This window comes from Lampetra fluviatilis, chromosome 22 (genome assembly GCF_964198595.1).
Source record: "Lampetra fluviatilis chromosome 22, kcLamFluv1.1, whole genome shotgun sequence".
NCBI lineage: Eukaryota > Metazoa > Chordata > Hyperoartia > Petromyzontiformes > Petromyzontidae > Lampetra > Lampetra fluviatilis.
In genome coordinates, this window is record NC_136296.1 from 6,139,442 (window position 1) to 6,152,144 (window position 12,703).

Here is a 12,703-nt window from a genome sequence, read left to right on the forward strand (position 1 = left end):
TGTGCTTCTGCGGCCGTCTGGAACACTCTTCCTTCCGATGTTAAGAAGCCGCTGAGCTATGCACTTTTAAATCTAGATTCCAAACTCAATTCTTTAGAAATGCTTGTTGTATTTAAGTTTGTCCTTCCCCTGTACCTCTAATTAGCACGTTTGGCTACATATGTTGCGAAAAAGAGTTCAACATACATCTCTACAGCAACAACGATTACGCTGCCCTCTCAAAACACACTACTACCATTGCATTATTGTACTACCGTTTCAACATGTGACAGCAAGACAGCTTTACAACAGCTACTGAAATGCTTTTCCTAACATTCATCCATGGGTTTTGCCCGGCCCCATTTTTCCAGCCATTCACTTACAGGATTTATGTTCTTATTATTATTATCTGCTGATGTTTGTTAGATACGAGCTAATTGGCAAATTAATCTTATCCACGTTTATCCGTGATATTTTGCAACTAAGTGGATTCATTTCACAGATGACCCTGTGGATAATGGGGTCTCTAAGTTTACCTCCCACTTCTACACGTTTTCACTGGAGTTCTGCTGCAGTGTGATTTTTACCAACAAGATTTATTTCCAACATTGTCAATATTTTCTGCGATGTATTTCCAAATACACGACTTAAAAAAATAGCTCATATACAGGAAGGTACTGGTTTTTAGATTCCAAAGCCAAGTAAAAAAAAGTATTAATTATTTACTTATGATAGAATGGCACGTCGTATTTTTGTGAGCATTTTAATGCTTCAATTTAAATATTTTCAAGAATTCAATGTGGCACTAGCTTATTAGTTACACAGAGGTGAAGCGCACGAGCCTAACTTACATCCCATAAAGTCCACGTCTGCACGACAATTAGTGGAGGAAATTAATATCTGGCCCAGCACAGACTACCATTAATCAACAGTGAGTTATGTTAACTTCGCATTGATCACCCTGTAGCATTTGACACCAAACTTTTTCGTGTTTGGCAACTTTGCGTTTGCTTCAACGTTTTCTTTTATTGCAAAACATAGTGCATTCTTGATTTGGAGCTTTCGTGACTGCAGGAATTACTTTTTGAAAGAAAAATAAATTAAATAATAGCACACGACGTTTCAATTGCAACACAAGCAATCACCATCAGGTACGAATGAATGAGAAAACAAACCTAGTAAACTTAGAAATATAATGCAATACAACACAGCGAGTCGGCTAACATAACCAGGTAGGGTGTTGACTGTTATGTTAGCCGACTCTCTGTGTTGTATTGCATTATATTTCATTCGCACCTGATGATGATTGCTTGTGTTGCAATCGAAACGTCGTATGCTATTATTTAATTTATTTTTCTTTCTACGTGACTTTACCGAAAGAACCAAAGAGTACAAAGTGCATTATTGACTGGCCCAACCCATTGGGGGATAAAGGCTGTAAAACAAATTGCAATGCTTAAAGCGCATTACAGGCCTAATGGTAGGGTGAGGCATGAGGTAAATCGGACAAGTATTACAATAAGCTGGTGTTGACTACATGGTGGTGCTCAATTGCCACACACCAGTCCGATCTGCCAAGTTCACCGAGGGGTATGGAGTGCAGCAGTGTAAACCTATCTGTCCGACATGCATTTGGATGTATCCGTAATGTAATAATCGCACCATAGAACATGGCATGTAACTGTAAAAGAACAACATCATTTCATGCGAAGTGAGGGGAGAAGAAAGAAAACTAGTGTGGCTTAACGATGCAGAATCACCCCCCCCCCCCCTGCGTAGAATCGCTGAAGCAGCTGTTTCTTCCCGTGCTGGAATCTGATGCTGGCTTGCCTGGTGTCCCTATAGAATAGCGAGAGCCAATGGGATCGTGCCGTTTCATGCCGTCCCCCAGGAAGCTTGGCCCAATTCCACCAGTCACGTTGTTGCCCTGCAATCTCAAAGGAAGTTTGCTGCAGAGGTTAGGAAATGGGTCTGGGAACTTAATGTCCTTTTTCTTTTCTTCCTGCCACCACCTATTTATCCCCCACAACTTCGTGAGTAAGGGGCAGCAGGCACCTTGTTTTTGAGCAGATGGTATGGGGTGAAGGGCACCATTGTGTTAAGCGTGTTAAATGAGTGGTGTGTGTGTGAGTGCAGGGCACCATTGTGTTAAGTGTGTTAAATTAGTGGTGTGTGAAAGTATGTGCGCCAAGCGTGCCACAAGCGCCGTGGTGACATCACCGCCACTTAGTGGCGGACGGTAGTTGTTGTTGAATGTATGTGAAAGTGTGCATCTGTATGTATAAACTAGCAGTATAGTTATGTTGGATTGGTTTGTGTGTAAATATCAGTATATACTTCTGTGTAGAAACTCACAGTAGGTTATGCTAAAGGCACAAATATAAGGCCAAGTGCAAAGCAATTTAAAATATTTGAAGATACCAATCACCTGTAAAGTTGTAATGTCTATGCAGTAAAAATAATGTAATAAAGAGGAGTGAGAGTGCAATAGACTATTTTTTAAGTAGTGTAGAGACTGGTGTGGAATTAATGGTGCCTAACTTACAATAGTGCATGTAATATTGGCACAAACCATAATTTAAAAAAAATATATAATACTATAGAAGATATATTGGCAGTCATTTGCTGTGTTTCAGGCCCACAATAGTTTTGTGAGTCACAGAACCACTGTAATGGTCTCCTGTATACTATAGTTTTAATTTAATGTAACTATAGTCACTTCCTACCCATAATGACTGCTGGCCAACCACTGCATTATGTCATTCGCTTGGCTAAAGAGCAGGAAAATCCATATAAACATAACAAATAAAGTCAGTTTTATCAAATTCATATTCTTCCACTAATTGGGAGGCTTGTTTTTTTTATTCGGAAATTTGGCAGTCCTCTTTCTGCACTTAATATACGTTTAAATCCGATATGAAAATTAATTGCGATATGTCAGAGCAGTCAATGCCCATATATATTTTAATGTGTTCGCTGACGTGGCAGAAACGTACAAAACAATAGATTGATTAATGAAGAGACTGACTTTAGGTGCCCTCTAAAATACCATTCGGCACCAGTTGCGTATTGTTTCTGAAATAAAATCCTCTGGTGGCCTGACGAGCTTGCGGCAATGCACAAACATTCCATTTAAAGCTCAATTCCCAAAGGTGAGCGATCATAAAAAAAATGTAATTTAACAGTTTCCTCACAAGTTTTTAATCCCAGCGATGGGCTTGGCTCGTATCCAATGCCCACCCAGTAACTTAAAACAATGTAAATACCATGATTTATGTCATTAATCGCTTTGAGAGCACGAGAAATGGGAGGAAGCTTTCCACCATTTTTTTTTGCAAAATACAACAAACCAGCAGAACAAGATGCACTTATAACTCAAGAAAAGGTGCTATTACCCATATACATTTGAAACTGTTTTAATTATAATGCCACTTTCTTAAATGGAATTCTATATGAATAATTTCTAAACTAAACGACCTGGCTACAAATGATGCCTCGACGAAGTGGCTTGTCATATGGAAATTTATAGCAGCCAAATACTCTGAATAGCATGTTTATAAATGTGGCAGGAACAAACCAGACGCCCTGGAGAAAAATATTTTTGTCTCTTTCATCTCCGATTTTATTTTTAAATGACAACCTGAGATGTATTTTTTCATGATGCTGTTCTTTCTATGCTTAGTTTTATTTTAGAATTTTGCCTCATATTGCCCATGGGCCTGGAGCTTGTTTACCGGCTCCTTAAGATGTCTCGGCGTGACATTAATGTCCCATGTTTTAATCATGCAGGTTAGTGACAGTAGTCTGGAATTATACTCTCTGTCAAGTCAAATTAGTTTTTTTAAGTTATTTGGTCATATAAAGTGTTTTTTGCAACAGTGCAGTCGCAGTCAATCTCATAACAAGAGGCCCTGTTTTTCTCTCTTGTTGGATGGGTGGGATTTAATTTAAAACGGGTGGTTAATTTGGCCACTGCACAGAACAGAACGCGTAGGTGGCTGTTTAAGCCTGCAAAATGAGAACGACTAGAAATCTGTGCAGCCATTTTTGCCTTGGCATGACTCATTTATTGATAATGCCTTTCGTCCAATCACTGATGGATGAAATCCCTGCACCTTCAAAATTTCGGCATTAAAGGATGACCGTTTGCAATGGAATACACGTGTCTTGTGGCTGTGATGGTACTAACATACATAACTGCAATTTGGCTGAAGGTGTCTCTTGCCCTTCTGTGTAAGAAGTGCCACTTTCTTGGCTTCTACATAGTTACGCTCCCCTTGTTGGTTTATATAACAACAGCTGCTTTCAGACAGGAAATGGTTGGTTTTGCATGGGGTCCAACATTCCTTTTGCGCACAGCTGTGTTTCGCAGCGTGTCTGTTTTATGCATTTTGAAAACCCATTTAATGGACAAGTGTAGGATGAATGTGCACTCGTAACATAACAAGTACATGTGGCTGTGCTGGCATGTCTGTAGAGGAGCCGTAAAAAACACTTAAACCGTTAAATGATCGCATGCCTTCTGCAACCCAGAACACATTTAACTGTGAACTCGAAACTCTGTGTGCTTCGATAACACGGCTGATGCATATTTATTAGCAAAGTAAGAGGTTCATGTTCAATTTAGCGTTGTATGTGAGTGGAGATCATTAAAGTAATTATCAGGTATCTATAGACTAGTATTTTTCCAGAACGATACATACACATCTTTGTGCCCATTTTTATCAGAAAACTTAATTTTCCTTTTGGGACGCTTTTCTAATTGTCTCTCTAATAATACATATTTACAAATATTTGATGTCAGATTTACTATCATGACGCTTGTTTTAAGCATCATTGGATTATATTATTGTTGTTTTCATGGCTGATGCTTATAAAACATAAAGCATTCTCAACCAACCTTTCTTGTTGATAACCAAAAACTCATGAATCTATAATGGTACATTACAACGATTTAAATGGTGATTTGCTTCAGAGTTTGGTGGATAACGGACAGCTGCACCCCTTGAGTGTTAATGTGCAGCCTCCTTGCAAAATTCTTGCCAAGCTTTGGTTGTTGCTGCCCCCTTTTGTTACACAACATACATTGCCCTCGGTTCATCGCAATGTCTCATTAAGAATATTCCATGGTACCAGCCCAACTGCTTTTTTCCAGTCTCTCATTACCATTATGCATAAACGGGTGTCAAATGTTTTACGAAGAACAATGACATATCCTGAACCGAATGTGTCCATTTGACATTTTGATGGAATTTTTTTGCGTTCTTCAAAAACTCAGCGTTTCGCTCAACTTCAAAAGGTGCTCAAATGGGCCTGCAGAAAAAAAACTCCATGAAGTTAAGCGTCGAGCCGTTCCAGCAACCACAAACCCGAAATCCCAGAGCCTTGTTAACGTTTTCCTTCCTTTTTTTGCGGTGATCCTGCAGCTGGTGTGATCATCTGGGTAATTGCTAACATGTGGCGAGCTTTTAATACACACTTCCCTCGCTCTCCGTAAAAAAAAAGAGAAGAAAAGTTAAAATGTCTGCGACCACTACATCATTTGGAAACATATTTCCCTTGATGCAATTAGGGTTCAAAGGGCAAGCATTGCTTCGCCTTTACCAATGTGGAGAGACAGGTTGGGAGGGTGGGGGTTGTAGGTCTCGTGTAACTTCACATTTCAACATCAAAAGCCTTAATATGACCATCTGTTGATTCTTATCGATGAAAGGGGATGCATCGTTGTAAAGAGAGGCGTGAATCAGCCACCTTTTAAATGTAGGGCCTCAAATGGGTTTCTGAACAGTCTTGCGTTTGAAAATTGAGCATTGAAAGTGACAGCAGAGTTTTAACGTGTGGGCGAAGCAGTGAATGGTGCCGGCTTTATTGCCATGTGTTCCAGAACCTTGTAATGCATGCAGAGTATTTCTAAAATAAAGAAATAAAATCGCCTTTTATATTTCCCATACACTTTGACGAGACAAGTAACTGTGAACATATTTTACAAGTTACACTTTTTGTGGTGATGAGCAATGCAATTTTTGCACCAAATTTACATTGAGTAGTGCCCTGACCTTTGAACCACCCAGCCATCTCTTATGTAATCGTCAGCCAAATATCGATGTACTGCTGGATGAATGCCTCCCTCATCACAATCCACTGCTGCTCCTCTTCATCTCACGTGTGTACATGAACCAATATATATATTCTCCAACTCCGTGGTGGTTGTGATCTTACACACATTTCTTCCTTTGGCTGATATTCGATCATTCAGTCTGGTTCATTGGCCAGCAGCTTGCTTTGTGGTGTCCTGCCCGAGCTCATTTACTTTTCTTCACCGTCAATATTTTGTCTCTGATTTGCGTTTCTTTCCTGATCCACGTGCTGAAATCGAACTAGCGTCTCACTAGCCTGTAACGGAGACATCCCTGCCACGCGGGGGTTTGTCCATGAGAATAAATTCTTCTTTTTATTTTTCCACCTGTCGTCCGTCCTCCCCGTCCACCTTCTAAATGAATTTTTTGAAAAAGGTGTGAATTTGTCTTCTCGTGTGTCTGCTGGCCACACACTCTGGGTAGCATTCTCTCATTCCTCTTTTCGATTTAAAATTTAGAATCGTTCTGTCACCTCTGTTCCTCTTGCTCTACCCTTACGGTGAAGTCTCTCACAATTTCTATGCTGTAGCATGACCTCGTTTTTGCCTGTTTATAGCGTGCAGAACACGCCTTGTTGATTCGTAAACTTCCAGAGCATTTAAGCTTATTGACCCAATTTGACGAGACTGCAAATTAGAATGAAGGGATTAGCTATTTATGATGCTATTTTCTTTTGTATTTTCAGCACAATTTACGGTAATCGGTAGCTTGCCGATAACGACACGTAGTTGTGTGTGACTCAAACATACCCACCCATAACTAATTGGACTTAATGTAGCTTGAAGTGAAAGGACCTCTTTAAACGGTCCAACCGTAGCATGCTGTGTATCCTCTGGAGAGTCTTAATAGCAGTTTTGTTATTCTTTCTAGAAATTCCAACTAGGTGTAACAAACACATGTTTAACCTGAGCACAAATACGTACGTGTTAAGAATAAAACTGGAAACGGGCTACACTACAGTGATTCAATGGGGCAAGGGTTCGTAAACTCTATCAACGAATGTTTCATACTCGTGTTTCTGTACATGAGCACTTTGTTTTATGCATGCACAAAACTACTACTAACTACAGTTAAATGTGTTGCATTGTTCACTGAAATTGGTGTGAACATTCTCCGATTGCATGGTGGGAAATCCTGCACTGCTTTGATTCGGCAGTGTTTACAGCAATTCTGCTCACGGAAGCCGACCGCATCACACAATGTGCACCACAACTTCCCGCGTTTGAGATTTCCTGGCTTTGCTTGTTCTGCTGTTCATTCAAACAATGCTTATTGTCATTAATATTTTTGTAATATCAATAACAAGAAACATACAATTTCGATTTAAATCTTTCGTGACTGCAGGGATTAATCTTCTTGGTTCTTTCGGTAAAGTCACGTAGAAGGGAAGTAATAAAATAATAAAAATAAAACATTATTAAATAATTCTCACGACGTTTCGGCCACAACGCAAGCAGCCGTCCTCAGGTGAAGACCAGGTCTGTCGGGGAGACAGCGTCTGAATGTCGTGAGAATGATTTTATTATGTTTTATTTTAATTATTGTATTACTTCCCTTCTACGTGACTTTACCGAAAGAACCAAGAAGAAACATACAACCCTATTTTACTATTACATTACTTTAGAATGTTTGCGTTTCTACTGGTATTTTGTTGTGGAAGCCAAGTGCATAATTATTTAGTTAGTGAAATAGATGATATAACAATGTAGGGGAAGTAAAATTTGGAGACGTTTCACTGAGTTTGCAAACATTGTTTGGTGTCATGTCGACCTGAGTAGTATTGTTTATGCAGTTGTGTACAGAAAGTCGAATTGTCACTGCACCGTACACATGTTGAATGAATGAAATACATTTTTTCCCATAATAAATGGTCCAAACTTGATACAGTTTGTTATCAAATTATGTCAAAAATGTAATTGACGGACAAGATGAGAAACATAAATGTATTATGGATTCTTCTTTTGTATGGCTTATGTAGATGCAGAGCAACAGCTACAATTTCACATTCAGAAATGCAAGATACGTTTATTGGATATGTAATGAGAAAACAAGAGTGAATATACATTTTTTGATGGGGAAAATCGTAGATATTAGAAGCCTTCGAAAATGGCTTGATGACATTAATATATTGGTGCCAAAAAGAGGAAATTGGAAACAAATGACAAAATATGCAGTGGACAGCTACAGACTATCTGTGCATGGATCGTGAGGATGATGACAAGCAGCTGGAGAAGACAGGAAATTAAGTACCAAAGCAATTTGAACAATTAGATGCAACTGTTTGGGATTCATATCATGGACAGAGCTAAATAGAAGAAAGGCCACAAATGCCGAGGTCTTTGAGAAATGACCCAGCACAGCAAATAGATACATTGTGTATGCAAATCCTGCTATTTTACTTTCTGAATCTGTATGTACATTATATGAAGGATGGTCATGCATTTACTTTGTGTACATGAGTATTTTGGTGTCAAATATTGCTCGTAACTAAATGCACTTTTGTGTATAAACTGTACGTGCATCAGCAATCGTACTTGCTCACACACCTTGTAACTCGTATTGAATTTGCATACAAGTTTATATTTCAAGTCATTTTACAAGATGGGCACAATGAGCTGCAAGCTGGTTTACACTACAGCGGTGGTGGCCAATACACCAAGCACTGTCATCCATTCTGGTGGATCTCAATGGGCTCTGCGATCCACCATAATTCTGAACCAACAATTACCCTGATGGATGTAACCCTCTAATAAACTACTCTAGAGACACACAGGCTACTAGCGCTGTCGATTGGTAAAAGTTATTTGTTTAACGTATGCATTCTTAACGCAAAATTGTTGTCTGCTTATGCTCATGTTCGGTTCTGATTTGTCCTGAGATTTACAATTCATCTTTCGCGATCGATCCTGGATTGCGAGCCACACATTGGCGCTCTATACCTCACGTGTTGATTTGTGCTGCGTGTACGCGGTGGTTAAAATGGCTGTTGCCCCGTGCGGCTCCTGTCACTTCAGATGGGAGTGAGTGTCGTTGACTCGTCGGTGGCTGGGCTGGGAGGGTGTCCGTACGCGCGCGGGGCGTCTGGAAACGTGGCAACAGAGGACGTGGTCTACATGCTCAACGGCCTGGGCATCCAAACGGTGCGTTCACCTTCCCACGCTCGACGTGTTCACCTCACCATTACCTGCTTGGGCAGAACACAGTCTTCTTTGTATGGCTGATGTTGTTATAGAGCAGTGTTCTTCACTAATTTTCAGAGCGGGGGGCTACTTTCGCCAATAAGACTTCAGTGTGAGGGCTGCCACACTGCCTGCAAGGGGATTTTCAGATTTGTGCATTGTCAAGGTTGCACGTCAGGAGACGCACTAAAGGCCACCAGGGGTTGCCAGTGGCCTGCGGGCCTTGCAATGAAGAACGCTTCTCTAGAGCAACAATACAAAATTACATTGTCCTTGAAACTGATTGGTCCATACCAAGGACAATGCATATATTATCAGTGTGTGTTTTTTGTTTGCATTCTGACCACAAGTATTGTGGTTAATGCAGACATGATTCCTTGTAAAAAGGTTTAAGTTTTGTTGCCATAAAAAGGGGAAAACCTATTCGCATTTTGGTACTGGCAAAGGAGGTCCCATAATGTGCAGGTGTGTAAAATATAAACTGATATATATGTTATCTCTTTGTGTATTTGCTTACTAGGGTGTGGACCTTCAGAAACTGATTGAAGCAGGGGATTTCATCTGCAAGGCTCTGAACAGACGAAGTGGCTCAAAAGTGTCCCAGGCTACCTCTAAGCTGTGAAGCTGCCATCTGCCCCCATTATACAAATGTAGTCAATTGTGGGTGTGTTGATGTTGGGTCAAGAGAGCCAGTGGTGCTTTGCGTCTGTTTAACGGATCGCGGATCATCATCTGAGGTGGCTGGCCTCATTACCAGGCGAAGAAATCAACTTTGCTTTGAGCTCCCATTCTTTGGTCAATATTCAATCTGTGCAATTTTCTTGTACGTGTGTTTTATATAATTAACATTTCTGTGGGTCATCTACGTTAATTAATGTGAGGTAACGCTTTTGCCTTGTGCGTCTACAATGTTAAATTGCTGTACGCCTACCTTGTGCTGATGTATTGAAATTGGTGACAACGGTGCATATTAAGGCTAATAGTCATGTTTTCAGTCTCCATTTACAAAATGACACAAAAGTGTTGCTGTGCAGTGGGAATAGGGTGTGTGATAAATTACCGGTAACCACTGTAACCATGATTGGTGCGCTTTAATCAATCCTGACATTACCTGCACTGTGCTTGTACGATGCCACTTGTTTTGACCAATGCACAGTTTAATAAACACTTACAGACTAACTTGACAGGATTGAGCACCTTTGGAGGGCATGATGTATGCGTGTCTGCTCATGCTGGTGCAAATGGGCCTTGACGCACACGGCTAAAGAATTGTCCCCACATTTCACTGGCAGTCGAGACATGGGGGAAAACAAGATCAATGTATGAGGTGGGCACCTGCGTTTTGTCAAGATACATTTAAAACCTCATCTGAAATTATTCATTAAATAAGAGCAGTGTTTTTTGGGTCGTCTTCCTTTAAAAGGAGTAACATTCAATACTTGTATAGTAATTAGTTAACCGTGCTCTTGGCTGATGGGGTTTTACACGTGGTTGGATTGATGCTTTGTTGAAGTGTAAGTTCTCAGGAGGCAACAGTTTGCATAAAAATGCATATTTTGGGCGCATCTGCTGATGTGATTTTCATTAACCTCCAAGTGCTCTCAATTGCAGGGCCTGTTATTTCAGGCAAGTATAACAGTCCAAAATTGGTGATTCAGTTTTGCTTGTTAAGTTGTGGAGCCATATTTAAAGAATATTCATTCTCATTTTATGCGGCAGGGATATTAGACTTGGATTGTGTTCTGTCAGCATGGCCGAATTGATGGTTGGTATTTGTAATAATTTTCCGCCCACGTTAGTTTATTGCAATCCGTGCATTTATGATGTAGCCAACCCCAAAGCTGATTTAGCTGATCAAATAATGCTACCACGCGCCGGCTTGCATTCATTAAAAATCTTATTTTGTCGCCAGCATGCATTCTTGATCAAGAGCATTGCAATCGGGGGAATTCATTTTAACATTGAATCAGGTAAAGGTGTCAATTCTGTCAGTTTTCTACTGTGTATGTATGCATTAAATGAAGTTCACTTGCACTAACTAAAATAAATCCATTTACATAGAGTCCTTCCTAAGGCGATGAATGATCTTGTTTCTGAATTTGGTTATCAGCTTGCAATTATTTTATTTCAGATAACACAAACCTGGAGTAAACTGGCGTAGTTTACCCACTTCAATACTGGACGAGCAATTGTATGCAAGCTAGCTCTCTCCTTGTGTGGTAAGCAGTGTTTTAAACTGTGCTTAGGTAAATATATATATCTGAACATGGTACAAATTACTTGCTTCTTCCTTGTGGGAAGGAATATTGCATCTTATTCATGGCTTGAGACATTGATAAGCTCATTTGTATTATTGGATAAATGAAACTTACATCACTATGAATGTGATGTCTGAATTTCAGAGGACTTTACTGATCAACAACAATTGTTATCATTGCTCAGTGTGGATTTGGCATAATTCGGAATAAAATCCTGAACGATAAATTCCCAGTGATAATTGTGTTGCAGTGTACATTGTGCAAGATGCTATAAAATAATTACCCTGGACAGGTATGTAATGTACACGTGTGTGAGAATGCCATTGAGTTTTTGTGTCTTCTAATTTGTGTTTAAAATTGCCAGTGGTCTAATGCACATTTAAACAAAATACCCCAACATTGCATGATTATTTTGTCAAAAGTATATTTTAAAAGTGAAAGTATTTTTTTATCTCTGTAAAAAGTGATAAAATTCCTTTGACTGGTGATTGTGCAAAATAACTTTTTAAAGTTTGGTTTAATTGCCTTACAATTATATAACACTGGACAGCGGAAAGAATGTGTTCTTTAATTTGTCATATAACATGATTAAACAATTACAGCAATTGGTGCATTAATTAATAGATTATTAGTTTGCTAATATCCTGTCAGCTGTATGGAATGCTGGTCATGGCTTTGAAGCGATGTTCAGTGTTGTGACCTTTGTGGTTTGACCTTGTTTATCTGAGTATATGCCAATTATTTAAGATAACAGTATTACAAAGTCTGCTGTTTCATTGTGCTGTGTGTAAATTTTCTGTGTAAATAATACCAAAGTATCAAAATCAATGTAATGCATTCATATGTGTTGCTGTGATTCTTTGTGGATGTGAGCATGTTGAGTGACTGGAATATTGGTATTATTTTGTAATATTTGAGCAACATTTATATACTTCTTAAACAGAGGGACCCCAGTAAAATATATTTATGTTCTAAAATCTGTAAAAAAAATGTAATGTTTATTGGTACAATGTTTACCCTATTTTATCTTGCATATAATTTTTTTATGGATTTAAAATGTTCACATGTACAGTTAGATGATACCTTAAATGTTCGAAATAACAATTCAATCAAGCATTAATTATAAATTTTTCATACACAACGATCGAAT

The 12,703-nt window shown here is 39.2% G+C and overlaps 1 protein-coding gene across 2 annotated transcripts in view; it reads left to right on the forward strand.

Moving 5' to 3' along the window:
• LOC144938470 (hydroxymethylglutaryl-CoA lyase, mitochondrial-like) overlaps positions 1–12,394 on the forward strand; it is a 28,186-nt gene extending 15,792 nt beyond the window's left edge. For both annotated transcript variants that reach the window (XM_078866315.1, XM_078866316.1), the window contains exons 8-9: positions 9,131–9,256; positions 9,816–12,394. In XM_078866315.1, coding sequence (XP_078722441.1) covers positions 9,131–9,256; positions 9,816–9,917 — 228 coding nt within the window. In that variant the 3' untranslated portion in view covers positions 9,918–12,394. The remainder of the gene's footprint in view (positions 1–9,130; positions 9,257–9,815) is intronic.
• The last annotated feature ends 309 nt before the right edge of the window (positions 12,395–12,703 follow it).